Raw genomic sequence first — 20,366 nt, 5'->3', positions numbered from 1 at the left:
TTGAACAGTGCTTGCATCCAATCGGATTTGATCACTTGTCAGGTATTCTGACAGCCGCGGTTGCAGCACTGTGGATATGTCCTGTTTATGATGGATGGGGGGAATCGAGTTATCTCTTGTTTTAGCCCAAGGGACTGACCGGAAAAAAAGCTGGGTCATAATTTTTTTATGTAATGTTTAGTTAAATAAGACTAATCTCCAGATTCTTCATCAGACTTTGCTCTGCTTGGTGAAAAGCTGGTTAATAGGATTAAGAAGGCTTGGGTTTTTTTAATTATCTACTAATGGGGTGTTTGATCAGGAGTGAGTGCTGGCCATGACCATTTGATAAGGTCAGACAGTTCAGTATTGTAATTAAAAGAAAAATAGATGGCAAATACATTCAATGCTGCTTTTACCTATGTCATTTGTGAGACAAAAATAAAACCAAGCCAGCCTTGGACCTTGTTAGGTGGGATGTGTTTAAAAAAAAATCCTGCTTGCTGCATCCTATGATGCACTTTCGTGAAAACTAATGTTATAGCGTTCAACAATATTGCACTGTAAACCCACTGCACAATTGTACAGGCTTCTCTCCAGTACTGCAAATGATTACTCACTGCACACTCTGAGATTTTCATAGTGTGCATTAAATTTTTAATAAACCCAGGACCCTATATTCCCTATATCTGGTCTCCCACAGTGCACAGAACATGGGAATACAATTATTTTAGTAAATATAAAACTGCTAAATACTTTTTCTCATCAGAGGTTGGAGCGGTCTTGTGACTTCTATCAGTGTCTGGTTAAAGCTTGTAGGAGGAGTTTCATTCTCCTGTGATTGTTCTGTGAGGCTGCAGGATCCCTGACCCTCTAGACCAGTGATGGGGAACCTTGGCACCCCAGATGTTTTGGAACTACATTTCCCATGATGCTCATGCACTCTGCAGTGTAGTTGAGCATCATGGGAAATGTAGTTCTTAAACATCTGGGATGCCAAGGTTCGCCATCACTGCTCTAGACAGTGCTGATTGGCCCCTGTGCTGGATCGTATGCACTCCCAAAAAAACACTCTAGCAATACATTCCAAACTGAGCATGTGCAACTTGTCCCCAAGGCTCTATCAGGAGTTGGACTGGGGAAAGTGGAAAAGGGGAGGATCAGAGAAGACAGGATCGAACAGCCTTTTTACACAATGTAGAGTATTAACCCCTTAGGTTCCAAAGGGAGTATAACCAGCATGCTTTACTTGCATATACAGACTGATTTTGCTGTTGTGGGTTTAGTAACACTTGAAGAGCTGCAGCAAGTCAGAGATTGCCTAATTTCCTGTCTTGGAGATGTCCAGCATCACCTAGTTCTTTCTCCCCAGCCTTACTGACTGGCACCATGTTACACCCTAAATAGAAGTGTAACATGCTCTCAAAGGTGGGAGGTAACCCTAAAGCCTTCCCTAATCTACCATTGAAAAAACATTTGCTAGGTGGAAACCTTTGCTTCAAATTAGGTTCTTATTCTACTTGCATTTGAGGAGCTGTAAAAAGATGTGAAACAATGACATGATGGTATATGTATGGATGTGCATGATCATCAGCTATAGGTAGTTGCACAAAGCGCTGACGTCCACGTGGCCTACCAAGTTCAAGACTGTTGTTGGAGGCACTGCTGTGTCTGTCATGACTCTGTGTGGTCCAGTAGAGTAGTTTGTTTTTTTTTTTTTTTTTTTTCCCTTCTCTAGCTGCTGATGGATAGATCTAGGTGGAGAGAGATTGCAGGTACTATAAGGTGTTTTTAACTGTACTGCAACTCCTTTTTTTTATTTATTTTTTTCCCCAGGCTAGTCCTGAATGCAACTTCCTAATCCAAGCATTGTCTGAATTCTCTGAACTCCTCTCCTGCACATAGTGCTCACTGTCATACCCTCCACACTTTTCTCTTTTGCACATACTGCCTGCTAAAACACTTCCATCTACAGTGGATTTAAGTCTACACACCCCTGTTAAAATGTCAAGTTTCTCTGATGTAAAAAATGAGACCAAGATAAACCATTTCAGAACTTTTTCCACCTTTTTAAAGTGACCTATAAACTGTAAAACTCAATTGAAAAACAAACTGAAATCTTTCAGGCCCCGTTCACACTGGGGCGACGCTACTTGCCGGGGCGACCTCGTAGGTCGCGGCGCGCTGGTCGCACCGCGACCTCGGAGCGGCCGGCATGGACTTCATAACATTGAAGTCTATGCAGGTCGCTCCGGGTTGCCCCAAAGAAACTCCGAACCCTTTTTCTAAGTCGGAGCGACTTACGGTGACCTGTCAGGCGACCAGGTCGCCCCAGTGTGAACGGGGACTCAAGGGAGGGGTAAGTAAAAATAAACTAAAATAATCTGGTTGCATAAGTGTGCACACCCTCTAACTGGGGATATAGCGGTGTTCAGAATTAGGAAATCACATTTTAACTCCTGTAACCAAATAAAGTTCTGCTGTTCTAGTAGGTCTTTCCTGACATTTTCCTAGTTGCAGCCTACAGCAAAAGCCATGGTCCGCCGAGTGTTTCCAAAGCATCAGAGGGATCTCATTGTTAAAAGCTGCAGGAATATCTGGCAAGTACTGGTGGCTGTGTGGCACATGTGACAATCTCCCATATTCTTCATATGTCTGAGCTATGGGGTAGAGTGGCAAGATGGAAGCCTTTTTTTTTTTTTACCAAGAAAAACATCCAAGCCTGGCTAAATTTTGCGAAAACGCATCTGAAATTTCCCAAAAGCATGTGGGAAAATGTGGTCTGGTCTGATAAAACCAAGGTTGAGCTTTTTGCCCATAATTCCAAAAGTTATATGTTTAGTGCAAAAACACTGCACACCACCAAAAGAACACCATACCCACAGTGAAGCATGGTGGTGGCAGCATTATTTTTTTGGGCTGTTTTTCTTCAGCTGGAACAGGGGCCTAAAGCCCCGTACACACAATCAGATTATCAAACGATCTGTCGTCCGTTTTTTGTGGCATGCTAGTCTGATGTGGAAATTGAAGAGGTTATTTTCTTACGACTTTTCCAGTACGACAGAATTCTACTTCAGAAGTGATGTCATGTGTTGGATTGCTTTGTATGTGTTCTTTCGTCTCTGAGCATGCCTAGTCTTGCTGTTAAGATTTTTTTCTGTAGAAATCTGTACTAATGAGAGGAAAATCGGACGTTGTGTTGATGGACGACAAAAATTTGATAGCCTGCACATCAGGATTTGTCAGCCGAAAAGTCGGAGTCGGCTGTCGAAAAAGTACCATACTAACAATCCGAAAATCAGCAGATCGGTCGTTGGATAAAATCAAAAGGTGCCTCAACAAAGTGCTCATATAGAGATGAATCTATGCGCTACCAAATGAAGAGAAGGAACCAAGGAGGAGGTACCAGTGTAGAACAATGGAGCACCTAGAAATCCGCAGCCAATTCTGTAGTGTCCCCACATACAATAAAATATACTAAAGAATAAAAATCAGCGCAGATATTCTAAAAATGGTGAACCATAGATATCTAAAAATCGATATTTAAAATCAATAATTTCAAAATCCGTAATATCAATCAAACAACCTTCAGATAAAAAGAAAACGTAAGTGCCAAAGTGTAAGTGAATAAATATGATAAAAGGAGTGATCCTGCTATTGATTCAGCATATTGAGGATCACGCCTTTTTATCATATTTATTCACTTACACTTTGGCACTTAAGCACTTTCGTTTTCTTTTTGTCTGAAGGTTGTTTGATAATACTGATTTTGAAATTATTGATTATTTTAAATTGATTTTTAGATATCTATGGTTCACCATTTTTAGAATATCTGCGCTTATTTTTATTATTTAGTATATCAACAAAGTGTTCGTTTAAGGGTGTGCACACTTATGCAACCATATTTTTATAGTTACTTCCCTCCACCTAAAAGTTTTCAATTTGTTGTTTTAACTGAGTTTTACAGTTTATAGGTCACATTAAAGGTGTGTGTTACTGCAGGCAAGCTCTATGGTTTGTCCGTAGGATTAGATGCTGGAGACTCAGAAGCCGCATACTAGTTGTCAGACTATGAGTAATTGAAAGCATTCCGCTCGTATAGTAAATCACTTGTAAGCATTACAGTACAGCTGTTTTGAGGTGCAATCCAGGCTCTCTTTCCTGCCTTTTTAATATTAAACCTAATTTCAAGATGGTTATCCATTCCTGAGATTAATGCAGCCTTTTGTAATGGGGGGGACCTGATCTTGGTATTGATCCCCACTCTGTGACTGGACAGTGACGAGAGAAGAGGCACACTGATTGAACACTCGCACTGTATCTGTAACTCTGGTCTTTCCTCTTAACATGCTTATTGCCCTGCAACCCACCTGATTGTCTGCGTCCTGCTTCTCCCTCATGTTTCCCAAGCCCTGCTGTCAAAGGACTGAAGGAATCTGACACCAAGTGAAATACCAGTACTTGCTTTGCCAGCATTACTTGTTGCAATAATGTATACAGACAGGGCTGATAAGGGGGTACCACCAGTCATCCTGTATGGTGCCCGGGCACAGGGGGGGGGAATCGGATGTTGTGGACAGGGAAGGGGGATCAAGGAGCGGAGGAGACAACAGATTCCCTGTGCGGCTCTCTGCAGCAGCTGTTAAGTTTTCTCTCCCACCAGCTGCTGCAGGGAGACACACAGGACATCGTTCCTGTAACATCCCCTTCCTTTACTTCCACATCTGATTCCCCCTGCTGTGTTTGGTTCTTCTATACCTGTTGTTGGGAATAGGGAGATGGGTAGTTTCTGTAAGTGGCTTGTCACACAGGTGTGATCTGAGCTGTATTCAGCATGTGAAAGGCTAGATCCGCTCTTTTGCTGACCTCTTTACTGGGAATTAACAGTGGTGTTTAGCTGTGAAAACTCCAGACCGGATTCTGTTTTCTTCCACTCCCCTAGAGTCATTGGATTTAAGCGCTAATGATTCTATTTTTAAGCTGCGTTAATTATACAAGGGCTTAATTAGGGCAGAATGGGTTTACTTTTTTGCTTTTATTTAAATAGATTACACCTACTTTTGCTAATGATTTGCCCTGCTTTGAACAATTGCTTAATATCTAAATTTTGAAATGAATATCGGGTCTCTTTTATAGAGTGTGTGTATATGTATGTATGTATTTATATTATCAATTTTTTTTTTCCTTCAGCTAACAAAAAAAAAAAGTGGGCTGTGCCTGCACTGCAAAAGATAATTTTACTATTTTTTTTTTTTTTTGGCTTTAGGGCCAAGTCACACCAGAATCACACAGGGATGTAGTCTGTGTTCCTGTGTGATTTGACAACCCAGTCATTTAAATAGGCTGAAAATCGCACCAGAAGAGTGTGATGGCCACTCCAGAATCTTCACCTTTTTCTGCTGTAAATACTGGAGTGTTATCTTGGCCTTGTGCTTAGGGTCATGGTCATGCTGGAGAGTCCAAGTGCGTCTCAGGCACAGCTTTTGTGCAGAAGAATGCAAATTTCCAGTATTTTCTGATGGCAGGCTGCATTCATCTTGCCATCAATGTTTACAAAATTCCTTGTGCTTTTAAAACTCACACACTGCGAAAACTCAGTAAACCACCACCATGCTTCACAGTGAGGATAGTATTTTTGATGCTATAGGCCTGTTGACCCCTCTCCAAACCTAGCACTTATGGTTGTAACCATAAAGCTCTGTTTGTCTCACCACTCTAGATTATCCAGAAGCTGTGGGGTATGTAAAAGATTTTGTCAGGCATATTGTTATCAGAATGTTTGTGGCATTGTCTCAATAAAGGCTTCTTTCTGGCAACTCGTATGCAGCTCATTTTTGTTCAGGTACCTGGTGGGGGCTTCTGCCAGTGCCCCCTGTCCTGCCTGGATCGGTCCTTAAGGCCTGACTCCCATTTCTAGGTTCCTGTATACCTCTTGGCGCCGCCATTTTGTTGTAGCCTGTGTATTAGATACAAACCACAAGAAAATGGCCCCTGGACTACACAAACCTACATGGTGGCCATTTTCTTGTGGTTTGTATTGCAAATAGCAGCGGCCATGACAGCGGAGCCCTGTAGGCGGCGATTTTGGCGGTGGGAGCCCCTTTTCGGTTGTTGCAAGTGCCTGTGTAGGTGGCTGGTGAGCCTGGTGGGGTCCTCCTCCCTCTTGGAGGATCGCTCAGTGCCTTGTGCTTGGCGACCTGGTGGTGCTGCCATTGTGGTCGGGGTCGTCCCTTAGATGGGTGTTACACTTTTTGTGGGGTCGCCCTGGGGACTCATGGAGTCCTTGGAGCACATTTCCCCACCTGATCCCCTCTCTGAGGCTGCGGGTCTCAATCATCCATGCTCTGATTGCGGTCCAGGAGTCCCTTGTGTCCTGGGTGGAGGCAACTTGTGGGTGACGGGCTAGCAAGAAGTGCCCCTTCCCCTGTCTCATCAGATCCTGAATCTGGCGCCACAACGTGGGTCACACTTCGAGGTCTGCGACCACGCGCCTGCAATCCTTCTGATAGGATGATTCCTCCACGTCTGAGACCGCACACGAAAAGGTGGATGCACTGATTGTATCTGTACGTGAGACCCTGAAGATGGGACGCAGCCGAAGCTGTGACAGAGGCGCAAGTCCCCTTTGGCACTCCCAGGCCATCCAAAGCGGCGAAAGGGTTTCCCTTCCCTGCCTATTTTGACAGAATTGTCGCAAAAGAGTTGGGATGACCAAGGCTTCCCTGTGAGGTTCCTAAGAGCTTTACTAGGCGTTACCCCCTATGAGGAATCCCTCATAGGGGTGTCCCACCGGTGGACCCTCCGGTTTCCAGGTTAAACAAGGCAACCATGATTCCGATTGAAGAGTCCCTGGCCCTAAAGGATCCAGCTGACCAGAAAGCGGAGGCTGTGGCCCGCCCTATGTACACCTTAGCTGGTTCGGCGATGAGGCCAGTATTTACCATTGCCCTGGAGTCGCAAACTCTGAGTAGGCTTATCACCTATGCCGTGACCTGGAGGGAGAACAACACCCCCCCCCCCCCCCCGCCTTTGCTGAACTGGCGGACCAGCTGGTCCAGGGGCTGCAGTTTTATCTGTAATGCCTCTTTGGATGCGGCTCCTCCGATGGCTTGGATCTCTGTTTGGCGGTGGTCCTTTGGCATTTTGTTTGGCTTTAATGCTGGTCTGCAGGTCAAGGCCTTGACTGATCTGATCTTCTTCCCTTTCAAGGCGATCGCCTGTTTGGAGCTACCCTGGATCACATCATTGAAGGTCTCAGTGGGGAAGAGTACCTTTCTTCCATAGGCTAATAAGGGAAAGGAACCTCGTCGTAGATGTGGACCTTCCTTCTTGGCTCATATGTTTTTTATTTATTTTATTCGGCCCTCAGGGGCGACTGACAAGGGCTCGAGGCCTTTCAGGACTTCCTCTGATGGATCCAAACAAACCTGGTCTGGCAAGCCGAGAGCGGGCTTCTCCAGATCCATGAACAAGGCTCCTTCTACATGAGGGTGTGCCCTCACCTGTATCAGGGGTAGGGGGGGGGGGCGTCTTCGCTGGTTTCTGGACCCGTGGACTTCCCTGGTACAAGGCAAGTGGGTCCACTAATTCATTCAGTCCGGGCTACAAGATTAAGTTTCGCTTTTGTCTCCCAGCAAGGTTTTTCCTTCCTGTGACTGTCCCCAGACTGGTTACAGGGTATGTTTTGGGCGGTATAAGACCTCTTCCTTTAAGGGGTGATTGTTTCGGTTCTAACTTCCGAACATTTTCAGGGTTTTTACTCGAACCTGTTCAGTCCCCAGGAAGGAAGGCAAAGCGCATTCAATCCTGGACCTCAAGGTGCTAAACTGCATTGTGCGGGTACAGAAGTTTAAAATAGTCTATTCGAACGATGTTGGCATCCCTCAATCAGGAGGATTTCCTCGCCTCTGGGATATCAAGGATGCCTATCTTTACATTCCAATATGTGCCAGTCACCAGCGTTTTTTCCCAGCTTTGCTGTAGGAGAGGAGCATTATCAGTTTGTGGCGTTACCCTATGGTCTCGTCTACACTCCTCGGGTCTTCACCAAAGTGTTGGCTCTGGTGCTAGCCTTGCTATGGCAATGGGGCATCGCAGTACTGGGCTACTTGGACGATCTCCTCCTTATGCAAGCGGAGAGTCCTTCTGCTCTGGTGTAGAACCTGGAGATCCCAATACGAACTCTGCGGGAGTTCGGCTGGATTCTGAATTTTCAGAAGTCTTCCCCTGTTCTATCCACAATGCTGGACTATTTGGGCCTGATTCTGGACTCGGCCATAGCCAGAGTGCTCCTTCCTCCGTACAAACTCCAAAAAATGCAGGCTGCAATTCGTCTCCTGCTGTCCAACAACTGGTCATCCCCGGACTTGCATGCAGATGCTGGGCCTAATGGTGTCTATCTTCGAGGCGGTTCTGTTCGCACAGTTCCATACGAGGTCCCTGCAAAGGGCATTCTGACCAAGTGGGACAAGACTCCGCAGTCTTGTCCATTTCTCTGATGTTCATTGACTGGCACAGCACCCACCCTCTGTGGAGTTGTAATTCTCGTGACGCTGCCTGTAACAAAACTGGGTGACTATAGCAGGGAGAGGGAGTTTACCCCCCCCCCCGGGACTGCCCATGGGTGTAGCCAGAAGTGTTTTTTTTTTTTTTTTTTTCTGCTTAGTGTCCTACTTCTGGTAGGAGGCTATATAACCCAATGGTCAAGAATGACTGGAGCTGTGTCCGTCAATGTACATCAGAGAAATGGATTTTACAGTAAGTCAAAAATCCCATTTTATTTATTTTTTTTTTTCTTCTTAGGTTACCTGTGGGTTTTTCTTTGTATCCTGAACCTTTCCTCTGGCAGTTGTGGCTTCAATCTTTCTTTGGTCTTCTTGACTTTGGATTGGTATCGAGATGCTTGAATTTTCCACTTTCTTAATAGGTGATTGAACAGTAATGACTGGCATATTCAATGCTTTGGATATCTTTTTATATCCTTTTTCCATCTTTAAAAAAGTTCTGTTACCTTGTTACGCAGGTCTTTGGACAGTTCTTTTCTCCTCCATGGCTCAGTATCTAGCCTGCTCCGTGTATCCATGCGAGAGCTAACACATTTATTGACTATTTATACACACACCTATTACAATTTTAAAAAGCCACAGATTTGAGAAATTAACCTTTTTTTTATTTTTTTTTTTAATTCCAATTTTAACCTGTGTGTGTCTATACCAAGGCCAAATATTCCAGGATATGTAAACTTTTTTTTGATCAGGGCCATTTGGGTGATTTTTGTTGGTATGATTAAAAAGGGAGCCAAACAACTGTGTGATAATGGCTTCATATGATCGCTATCCTTTAAAGAGGAGTTCTGCCTGGGGAATAAACAATTAAGTCAGCAGCTACAAATACCATAATTGCTGACTTTTAATATATAGACCCCTCTCCAGGGAGCCCGTGATGTTGGCATCACAGCCAAGTTCCCTACTGTGCTGCGCTTTCTAATTGTTGTAGGAGGGGGCTGAACTTCTGCAGCGCCATCTCCCAGAAAGTGGGAAGGGTACATGTCTAAAACAGGTACCCATTAGCCCCCTCCCCCCAGGTGAAAGGGGCCAAATGTGGGGGGAGGGGAGCATATCAGTGGAAGTTCCACTTTTGGGTGAAACTCTGCTTTAAATAAAAGCAAGTTTTTGGCATGATCAGTCATATTTTTAATATGGCAAAATTTCACAATTTCTGCCAGGGGATGCAAAATTTTGAGCATAACTAGATCTAACTAAAGACAAAATACTTAACTGAACAAAAGGGAACCAATAGCAGAAGATTGTTGGGGGTTTATCTTAATTTTTAAAAATTTAGTACTGAAACGTGAAAACCCTTTTAGGGTGTACAAGGGCAGACACAGGCACTGGCCTCTGGGGAAAAGATTTGGGGATGCAAGAAATAGTTGTAAAGATCAGCATTTCAGCGAAGAGATGTAGTGATGCAAGTTTGGCTGTTGGATGATTAATCTTGAAGCGTTTTGTGACTCCATCCGTCTGCTCCTCTCACACGTCAGTTGTGACTAGTACCTTGTGGAAGTGTGATACTCTGCACGTTCAGTCTAGTGACTTCATCCCATTTCTACTCTCCTCCTGGAAATCCCTTAAATATTCTGGTTTGTGCGTGTGGCCAGACTGCCGAGGGAAGCTGCTCCGAGCTCTGTAAGTCTTTACTCTGCTTTGGGGGAAACTGCTCAGTTATGGTCTTTAAGTGATCCTGCTTAGTATAATTCATCACTAAGGAATTAGGACTTAAAGGGAAACTCTCTAGTACAGAAATTAACGGGGGGATTCTTACAGCTTGGGGGTATTGGGAATTTGGGACTAAATGGTAGTATAGATAACTAGTTCTGTGCTAAAAAAGGAATTCTTTGCATTGAATTTGCAATTAAAGTGGAGAAATGGACTCGATGTGTCACAGATCATGTAAGTAATATTGTCAGTAGCTGGACCTACAGTATCTCACAAAAGTGAGTACACCCCTCACATTTTTGTAAATATTTTATTCTACTTTTTCATGTGACAACACTGAAGAAATGACACTTTGCTACAATGTAAAGTAGTGTGTAGAGCTTGGTATAACAGTGCAAATTTGCTGTCCCCTCAAAATAACTCAACACACAGCCATTAATGTCTAAACCACTGGCAACAAAAGTGAGTACACCCCTAAGTGAAAATGTCCAAATTGGGCCCAAAGTGTCAATATATTTTGTGTGGCCACCATTATTGTCCAGCACTGCCTTAGCTCTTGGGCATGGAGTTCACCAGAGCTTCACAGGTTGCCACTGGAGTCCTCTTCTACTCCTACATGACATCACAGAGCTGGTGGATGTTAGAAACCTTGCGCTCCTCCACCTTTCGTTTTTGAGGATGCCCCACAGATGCTCAATAGGGTTTAGGTCTGGAGACATGCTTGGCCAGTCCATCACCTTTACCCTCAGTGGTCATCTTGGAGTTGTGTTTGGGGTTGATATGTTGGCATACTGCCCTGCGGCTCAGTCTCCGAACTGAGGGGGATCATGCTCTACTTCAGTATGTTACAGTACATGTTGGCATTCATGGTTCCCTCAATGATCTGTGGCTCCCCAGTGCCGGCAGCACTCATGCAGCCCCAGACCATAACACTTCCACCACCATGCTTGACTGTAGGCAAGACACACTTGTCTTTGTACTCATCACCTGGTTGGCGCCAAACAGGCTTGACACCATCTGAACCAAATAAGTTTTATCTTGGTCTCATCAGACCACAGGACATGGTAATCCATGTTAGTCTGCTTGTCTTCAGCAAACTGTTTGCCGGCTTTCTTGTGCATCATCTTTAGAAGAGGCTTCCTTCTGGGACGACAGCCATGCAGACCAATTTGATGCAGTGTGCGGAGTATGGTCTGAGCACTTACAGGCTTACCCCCCCCCCCCCCCCACCCCTTCAACCTTTGCAGCAATGCTGGCAGCACTCATACATCTATTTCCCAAAGACCACCTCTGGATACGACATGCACTCCTCTTTGGTCGGCTTTGGCGAGACCTATTCTGAGTGGAACCTGGCTTGTTATACTGCTGAATGGTTTTAGCCACTGCTTCAGATCAGTTTCAGTGTCTTGACAATCTTCTTATAGCCTAGGACAGGGATCCTAAAATGACGGCCCTCCAGCTGAACTACACATTCCATGAGGCATTTTAAAACTCTGACATTCACAGACATGACTAGGACATGATGGGAATTGTAGTTCCTGAACAACTGGAGGGCCATAGTTTGAAGACCCCTGGCCTAGGCCATCTTTATGTTCAGCAACAATTGCTCTACATAAATGCCATGAGGTGCCATGTTGAACTTTTAATACTGACCAGTATGAGAGAGTAAGAGTTATAACACCAAATTTAACACATCTGCTCCACTTTCACACCTGAGACCTTGTAACACTAACAAGTCACATGACACCGGGGAGGGAACATGGCTGATTGGGCCCAATTTGGACATTTTCATTTAGGGGTGTACTCTCTTTTGTTGCCAATGGTTTAGACATTAATGGCTGTGTGTTATTTTGAGGGGACAGCAAATTTACACTTATACAAGCTGTACACTCACCACTTTACATTGTAGCAAAGTGTCATTTCTTCAGTGTTGTCACACGAAAAGATATCATAAAATACAAAAATGTGAAGGGTGTACTCACTTTTGTGAGATACTGTGTGTTCCATGGTTCCTGCTCAACAGAAAATAAAAGTATCTGATTTTATGTTTTTATGTAATAAAAGTGATTACAAACCCCTTCTTTTAACTTTCTGTTTTTAGATATCCATATGAAAAGTAAAAAACCAGCTTTTGAAGTTATTCTCTTACCTGATAGGTCCGATGATGATGATGATGATACTTTTTACAGTATGAGGTGTAGGGACATATTGGGCAGCCCTTTTGAGGGAGAAAGGAGGGGGGAGATATGTTTAAATAAATAAATTTATTAAAAAAAAAGAAGTGAAGCGGAATTGTAATTGGTTTATATTTTGCCTTCTTATGTTCCCCCTCTCCCCCTCAACTTGCTGAAATGTAGAAAAAAAAAAACATATTTTTCTTTTAATTTTATATGTTCTACCCAGTTTCATCACTGAATTTCTGTGCTTCTCTATGCAATGCAGGAAGATCATGGCTAGTGGGAAGTGCTGGCAGTATATAGATTCCTGAAAACATCCTAGTGCCCTGCCTCAGTACTCCTCTCGAGTCCTGCACTCTGATGCAAGCAGTGGAGTGGCATTCTGCAAATATGAAAATACCTTGATGAGTCGATCTCAGTCTGAAGGAGTGGGCGTTCCTTGGCATATGGCGTTTGCATGCAGACCCTCCCTAGGCAATGCCCACATGTGATGTTGAGCCTCCATGATTGAAAGAACTAAAATCTAATAAAGGGCGTGAAATAGGCAGGCTGCGGAGGAAAGGGCTAGATCTGATGTGCTGCATAATCTAATGCAGTCTTTCTCAACCTTTTTTCAGTTGAGGCACCCTTTAAAATTTTGGACAGTCACGAGGCACTCCATTCTAAAATGTAAAATACTATTCTAATAGCTTTACATAATGCAGCAGTATCCACACATAGGACACCCAACGTTGGAGATTTATTATTCTTCTAAAGCAAACAAACTTTTGCACACTGGTACTGACTAGTATTCCAATGTTTCTCTTCTCCCTCAATTTACCTTTATCAGTCAGCTAATGTCACCCCAGTGCTGAGGGAGAGGGGCACAGGAGAGTCAAACAAGTATGCTGTGGAGGCAACAGACATCCTCCTTAATAATTGATGTCATTGGTTGTTAGGATGCCAGAGTCTAGAAAGTCATAATGGTTCATAATGAAAACCCGTGGCTTTGTGTAACTAAAAGGCAGGCTTGATCCACCTGCTGGTTTGTATACCTTTTTTTTTTTTTTTTGATCATTTTTTAAGCATTTTGCCAAGGCACCCCTGAAGACACCTCAAGGCACCCCAGGATGCCTGGGCGCCCTGGTTGAAAAAGGCTGATCTAATGCACACTGTGACAAACTCGTAGTGTGGCGAAATCAGAGTAAGAAATTTTAGTAGGAGGAATGCTTTAGACCCGCTGACATAGTGGATTTTCATATTGGACATGCTGTGTCTTCAAGGTAACTTTTTTTTTTTTTTTTTTTTCCTGGCTTTCAATTGTTGCCTTTTTCATGATTTGTATTTAAAGAGATACTGTCAGGTTGTCTATTAGGGGAAAGTAATGGTGTCTGTGCAGAGGGGTCCCCTGTGATCCACTGATACTTGCCTTGCCAGCAATTTTCCCCACTGCTTGTTTTCTGCCCCAGTCAGTGAAGTACCTATTGCTTCTGGATATGGAAGAGCATGTGACTGTCTCTTGTATAACAGCATTTGGGGTATAGCACATCGATCGCAGGGCTTGAGGGGCGCATCCGACTCATCGGTGCCAGTTATGAAGGTTGAGAGAGTTTGTCTTTGCACAGATATTTTCTCTCTGCCCTGAATAGGTAAGGTGACAGTGTGTCTTTTTACCAAGTTTTACTGAAGCAGGCGGCCGCTCCTGGGCAAAGCGACGTAGTACTACTACTATGTCGCTCGCTCAGGAGACTCTAGGGGGCGAGCTCGTTAGCTGGGGGCCCGCCGGCCACTCGCGATCTCCCGCAGCTGAGAGAGGACGGACGGCTGATGTAAATGTAAACACAGCCGTCTGTCATTCTCTCTTAGATGATCACAGAGGCTATGTGATTCTGTCATATAGGATCACATGTCTTATTGCCAATTTTTTTTTTTTTTTTTTGGAGAATTTCATATAAAAGAATGGGGAAAAATATTGTTTTTCAAAATTGTCGCTCTTTTTTTTTTTTTTTTTGGGTTATTGGTTATAGCGCAAAAAAAAAATCGCACAGGTGATCAAATACCACCAAAAGAAAGCTCTATTTGTGGGGTAAAAAAAAGGACGTCAATTTTGTTTGGGTACAGCGTCGCACGACTGCGTGATGTCTGTTAAAGTAACGCAGTGCTGAATCACAAAATAGAGCCTGGTCATTGAGCAGCCAAATCCTCCGGTCTTAAAGTGGTTAAAGCCCAATTTTCATCATTTTTATGCAGTATTACTCAACAGTTACTCAATTTGTTTTTGTCGTCACGGTGAGGGCGGGGTAGAGTGACTTTATCAATGGAGACTATTATCGGAAGCTGCACGTTGTTTTCTAGTTTCATGTACTGCTGTGTTTTTCCAGGCTTCGTTCAGAGTTGAGCACATCCTATGAACCAGGTCGCCTGTGTGCCTAAAAAATGACAGCTTTTTATTTTCTTATCCTATTTGCTATGGACATTTTTACTGGCTACTAACTATGCTGGTCTCTGGTTTCAGGGTTACCTAAGAGGAAGAAAAAAAAAAAACTTTACCAAGAAACGCTGCTTGTCTGCCATTTCTCTCTACAATCTGTAATTCTAGTTGCCTGGCTCCCTCGGTCACCCTTTTGATTGTGTTCTGGGGTAGTGATCCTAAGCTATGGTTGCTCAATCTGTGGCCCTCCAACTGTTGCGTAACTACAGGTCCCATGAGGCATTGCAAGCTGCTGACAGTTACAAGCATTACTCCCAAAGCAGAGGTATGATGGGAGTTGTAGTTCTGTGACAGCTGGAGGGGGCCACAGGTCTAACATGCATACAGATGAGGGCTTCTGCATTTGTTAGGACTTTTCTAATGCTGGTACTTGTTCCAATTTAGAAATTAAGCCAGGGAAATTGCACTTCAGAAGGAGATCAGCAGTGGCTGCCTCCATGTTTGTTTTAGGAACGACTAACCGTTTTATATGGAGTGAGAAGTAAGCCTTCCATTATGTTCTGTATGTCTGTTTGGCAGATAAATGATGCCAGGACTCTTTATTACAGCAGGGAGATGAGGAAAAAAGATGATGAAAAAGGTGAAATTTGACATTTTATGGAATAAAAAAAAAAAAAAATATGAAGTGATGGCAGCTGGTAATTATTACAGTGCTTTAGGACACTAAAATTTCCCAGGTAGGATTTAGATCTACTTTAAACAAATGTTGCTGTATGTGATAAAAGATAAGTAACCTCTTTAGTCTAAAAACATATGAGGAGAAATTAACACCCCAACCAGCCAAGGTAAATGTCATAAAATGGTTCATAAAGTGGTTACAGTCACATAAAAACAGAACAAAACCTTAAATTCCTCCCAAATGTTTGTAATAGTTCTTCCCCCCCTTTTTTTTGTTCTCCTTTCTTTCAGTAGGTGTGGGAAGTAACAAGCAGCCATCATGGCGGGAGACGCAGTCAAGCTAATGCGAGGCCTGGCTAAGCTCAGTAAAGCCATACTGGAGGTGCAGACCGGGCAGCTGAGACAAGCAACGATGGGCAAAGATGTGGTCAGAAGCTGGCAGGTGGCTGCGGAGGAGCATTTCAGTGCTGCTATGGGTAGAGTGCAGGTGCGTTCTGTTTTTTGGCTTCGTAATTCCAGCCTACATTTTTGATTCCCAGTTTTGAAAAGTGTGTGTAAGGGTTGGACCCCTGTTATGTTTTTATTGCTGCTTGGATCTCCCCTGGGGTAAGTCATCCTTTCTGTTTGTCAAGACCATTGTCAAAGGATCGGAAAGTGATGGGAAATCCAAAGTTTTATAGTTGTCACCAGAGCCGGTATAGAGGGGGAATCTTCAATAAGAATACCGGTTTTGGTGATGGCTGTCATTTAGGATTCTTCATTGTTTTCCAATTTTTTTTTTTTTTTTTTTTTAAAGCCTATTCCTGATGGGTCTTCAGGACAGAAGTAAAACCTTTTCCTGATTTTAGCAGAGCTGTAGGTAATAGTCCACTTCAAATCAAAAATAAACCATGCTTTTATCTTTTGTTGGTGATGGTCATAAGACCTATTTTCTTTATCAAGCTCTGTGCTGTGGGGGTGGGGTCAGAGTTGTTGGGAGCGCTGTGATGGGTTGGAGGAGAACCGGAAAAGAGCCGATTTAAAAAAAAAAAAAAAAAAAAAAAAAAGCTTTTGGCTGGGATACAGTATTCTGTTCCTTTTTAGGGGGTGGGAGAGAGAGAGGACAACATTTATAAAGAGCTACTTACAAAGCACACACACAATTCAGGTGTTGTGTGTTTTTTTTTTTTTTTTTAATAACAGGCTCACTAACACCCAAAAGAACCTAGCCTGAACTTCAAACTGATAAGAACATGCCTATGCCAGGGGTACGTTACATGGGGACTGCAACGTCTTCATACTCCTACTACTAGACCTTTCAGCTACCTTTTGATGCTGTTGACCACCCATTCCTCCTCTAAAAACTCCGCTCCCTCCAAGATTCTGCTAGTTTTCTTGATGATGAAATCATGATTTGGACAATACGTTGCTCTTACCCAGTGGCTTCATGTTCTACTTTGTATTGGCTCTTAGCTCTATTTTCTATGTTTGTGTTTTCTTTTTCTGTATGTTTTTGACCAAAAAATAATTAAATTTAAATTAAATAATAAAAATGATCGATTTAAAAAAAAAAAAAATCTATTTTTATTATTATTTAAATTTAATTATTTTTTGGTCAAAAACATACAGAAAAAGAAAACGCAAACATAGAAAATAGAGCTAATACAAAGTAGAACATGAAGCCATTGGGTAAGAGCAACATATTGTCCAAATCATGATTTCATCAAGAAAACTAGCAGAATCTTGGAGGGAGCGGAGTTTTTAGAGGAGGAATGGGTGGTCAACAGCATCAAAGGTAGCTGAAAGGTCTAGTAGTAGGAGTATGAGGAAGTTGCAGTCCCCATGTAACGTACCCCTGGCATAGGCATTTTTTTATCAGTTTGAAGTTCAGGCTAGGTTCTTTGGGGTGTTAGTGAGCCTGTTATTAAAAAAAAAAAAAAAAAAAAAAACTGAATTGTGTGCATGCTTTGTAAGTAGCTCTTTATAAATGTTGTCCTCTCTCTCCCACCCCCTAAAAAGGAACAGAACACTGTATCCCAGCCAAAAGCTTTTTTTTTTTTTTTCCTGTACCCTGTGCTCCTTCTCATGACCGCTAATCAGTCAGTACAACCACTCTGAGAAGAGATGGGTAAAAGCAGGCTTTTTGCATGAATGTTAAATGGAACCTGTTGAGGTTAGCAGGGTTTGTAAAAGAGCAGAACATATGTTATAAGGTGCCTGAAGATACATTTCGAGCTCATGCCCATGGGCGTTTGTGTCCTACGTGAACCTTATGGACTATTCCCAATACTTGGGGCTGACGTGTAAGCATCAGCAGTATGTAGCCCGCTATGCTGCTGCTGCTAATTACGCAATTGGTTTTTACACCTCACCCTGAATAAGTCATTCAGGTTGCTGCAAATGCACAGAATGACCTCAGCTGATTCTGAATTGGAAGCAAAGGGTCTATTTATGCATGTAACCATTAGACCAAGCATTTACAAGTGTAGGTTTAAAAAAAAAAAAAAAAAAAAAGTCAGTACCCATGACTTTCAAAACAAATTTTATTAAGAAAAGTATGGGGATAGTGTAAGGGGGGGGGGGGGGGGGAGTTACTTACCTAGCTGGATGCAGCATCCGTCCACATGCTCCAAACCGAGAACTGAGCGATCAAATATCTCTGTTCGCTCAGCTCTGTCTTCAGGTGGCAGAGAACGTTTGACTATTAGACCGCATTCAACATTGATCCGACTTGTCAGGCGACTTGTCAGCCTGACAAGTCGCGGTCCGTCACGCTCCCATTGTGTAGTACAGGAGCCGTTCTAATAGGAGCGACACAAGTGGCTCCGACTTAGAAAAAGGGTCCTGTACTACTTCGGGGCGACCTGGAGGTGACTTGCATAGACATTCATTTTATGAAGTCCGTGCAAGTCGCGCGGCACGCGACTTCACAGGTCGCCCCATAAGTCAGAGCGACCTAGTGTGAACCGGCACTTAGTGGCTCTCTGCTCTGCCCCTCCAGCACTCACTGGAGCACTGGGCTGTGGAGAGAATGGATGGCTCAGGTTCCTAGTGCATCACTGAGTGGCTAAACGAACTGCTGGTCCAAGCATCTGGGTGGATCCCGACCATTTGGTCAGGATCTTTTCAGAGCCTGGATCGGCTCTGTGACGTCAGGCAAAAATGGGCTTTAGCTCACTGTCTGCTGAAAACGGGTAACAGGAGTGCAGAACACACTGCACTCCTGTGAGCCATAAAGTACAGTCAACATTTTATGTTTGGTTTTTGGCTGGGATGTGCACACTTTTAAACTGTAAAGATTGTTAAAATGCTGCTTGTAACCTAAGGTTTTCACAGTTCTTCTTCTTTTTTTTCTTTGACCCTGCTCCATATCAAATGGTTTTTGTTGCTATGGGTCAGTGAACAAAATGTCGAGGACAAAAGCACCCTTGCAGACAGTGTAAGTGATCATAGCTTACAGTCATGCACAGCCTACAATGGGGCAATTGATGTGGAGTTCTAGGGATAAGTGTTCATGCAGTGTTTTTTTTTTTTTTTTTTTTTCTCTCTGGTTGCCTAGGTATGTTGGTGCTCTGCCCTTATTGAAGTGGAAGAAAAGGCTAAGTAAAACTATTCTTAAAAATCTGTACTTCTTTTTAATCTGCTCCAGTCTGGCCGGTGAGCAGGTGCTGCCTGGCATTGGAGGGAACGCTGACAACCGCTGGGCCATGGGAGCCTATAGGGGACACCACTCCTGGATTTCCCAGCCTTTGTCGATTGCTCCCTGAGCAGGAGCTGCAGAATTGGGTGACCAGAACCGCTTTTTCTTCCACTTTAAAGGGTACCATGTTAGTCACCTGAAAAAAAAAAATTCTGTCTGGCTGGTCTATACTAAAAAAAGAGTGGCCTTTGTCTCCTGCCTTCCCTCTTTCCCAAGTACTGCAGCCTTCAGACTTTTTTAACATTTGGCCCCTGGGGGGGGGGTCAGATGCCTGCAGCATGCTGTGGTTTCAATCCTGATAAATGTGTCATGCAACGTAAGGATCGCAGAATAAAAACCACAGCACAAGGTGGGGTGCACAGACATCTGACACTCTTGGAAGCGTCAGTGCTCTGGAAGTAATATGTAATTGCAAGCCAATGACTGCATAGGAAATTTATTTGAAGAACCTGTATAATGGTACCATTCCCTCTTGATGAGTTACCAGTCATGCAGCCAATGCATGATCTACATCCTGTTGTTGGAGTCAGTGTAACCTAGCCCTTAGGTCCAGATTCTACCCATAGTTATGTTACCATTTAGGTATTTTTTTTTTTTTCCAGGAATATAGCGGGCAGCAGGAGAACCTGGCTGTGGAGGACATTGACAGTTTTTCGGGACCGACCTCAGATGCTGGCATAGAGTACTCGCCTTCATCCGGCCACACTAATGAAATCCAGCATGCAGAGTATCGGCCCACTGAGGCCACCTACAGCAGCCGGGGCCAAGACATCTATTCCTTCCAACCAGACCCTACCTCTAAAATGGACAATGGGACTTTATTTGGAAATCTCAGGGACACTGCAGGACCTTTTGCAGCCACAGGACAAAAAAGAGGCTTTCACCAGGACCACACTTCGGTCAGTGGGCTGACCGCAGAGGACATTGATAAAGCCAGGGAGTCAAAGTCTACTCCAGAACAGAAGCCCCACAAACAGATGGTACGTCTTGTGTGTTTATATATTTACTAATGTTTGTTGGGGGACAGGCTGGGAACCAGAAAGGGGAACGCGTCCCTGCCATAAGTGGAAGTGAGCAGAGTTTCCAAAAATGTAGGGATGTTAGCACCTTCAGCCCCCTCAGGGAGTCCCACAAAGCGGAGGTTACAGCGCCTAGCCCTGTTTTCTAGATCGTCCTGCTTCTGGGCAAGCTGCTGAATTTGGCGCTGAAGTGCCTCTGTAGTGTGCTGC

General features: G+C 43.7%; 1 protein-coding gene across 3 annotated transcripts in view; it reads left to right on the top strand.

Annotated features, from left to right (window-relative positions):
- Positions 1 to 20,366, top strand: part of COQ8A (coenzyme Q8A) — a 118,694-nt gene that overhangs the window by 13,173 nt on the left and 85,155 nt on the right. For 2 of the 3 annotated variants that reach the window (XM_082248859.1, XM_082248860.1), the window contains exons 2-3: positions 15,753 to 15,945; positions 19,740 to 20,117. In XM_082248859.1, the coding sequence (XP_082104985.1) occupies positions 15,778 to 15,945; positions 19,740 to 20,117 (546 nt within the window). In that variant the 5' untranslated portion in view covers positions 15,753 to 15,777. Of the gene's footprint in view, positions 1 to 15,749; positions 15,946 to 19,739; positions 20,118 to 20,366 lie in introns of all 3 variants that reach the window. The other variant, XM_082248858.1, reaches the window with a different exon arrangement.

The sequence above is a fragment of the Pelophylax lessonae genome, assembly GCF_965119305.1.
Source record: "Pelophylax lessonae genome assembly, chromosome: 3".
NCBI classification, from domain to species: Eukaryota; Metazoa; Chordata; class Amphibia; order Anura; family Ranidae; genus Pelophylax; species Pelophylax lessonae.
The sequence above is the reverse complement of the archived record's forward strand: the minus strand, read 5'-3'. Positions and strand labels throughout refer to the sequence as shown.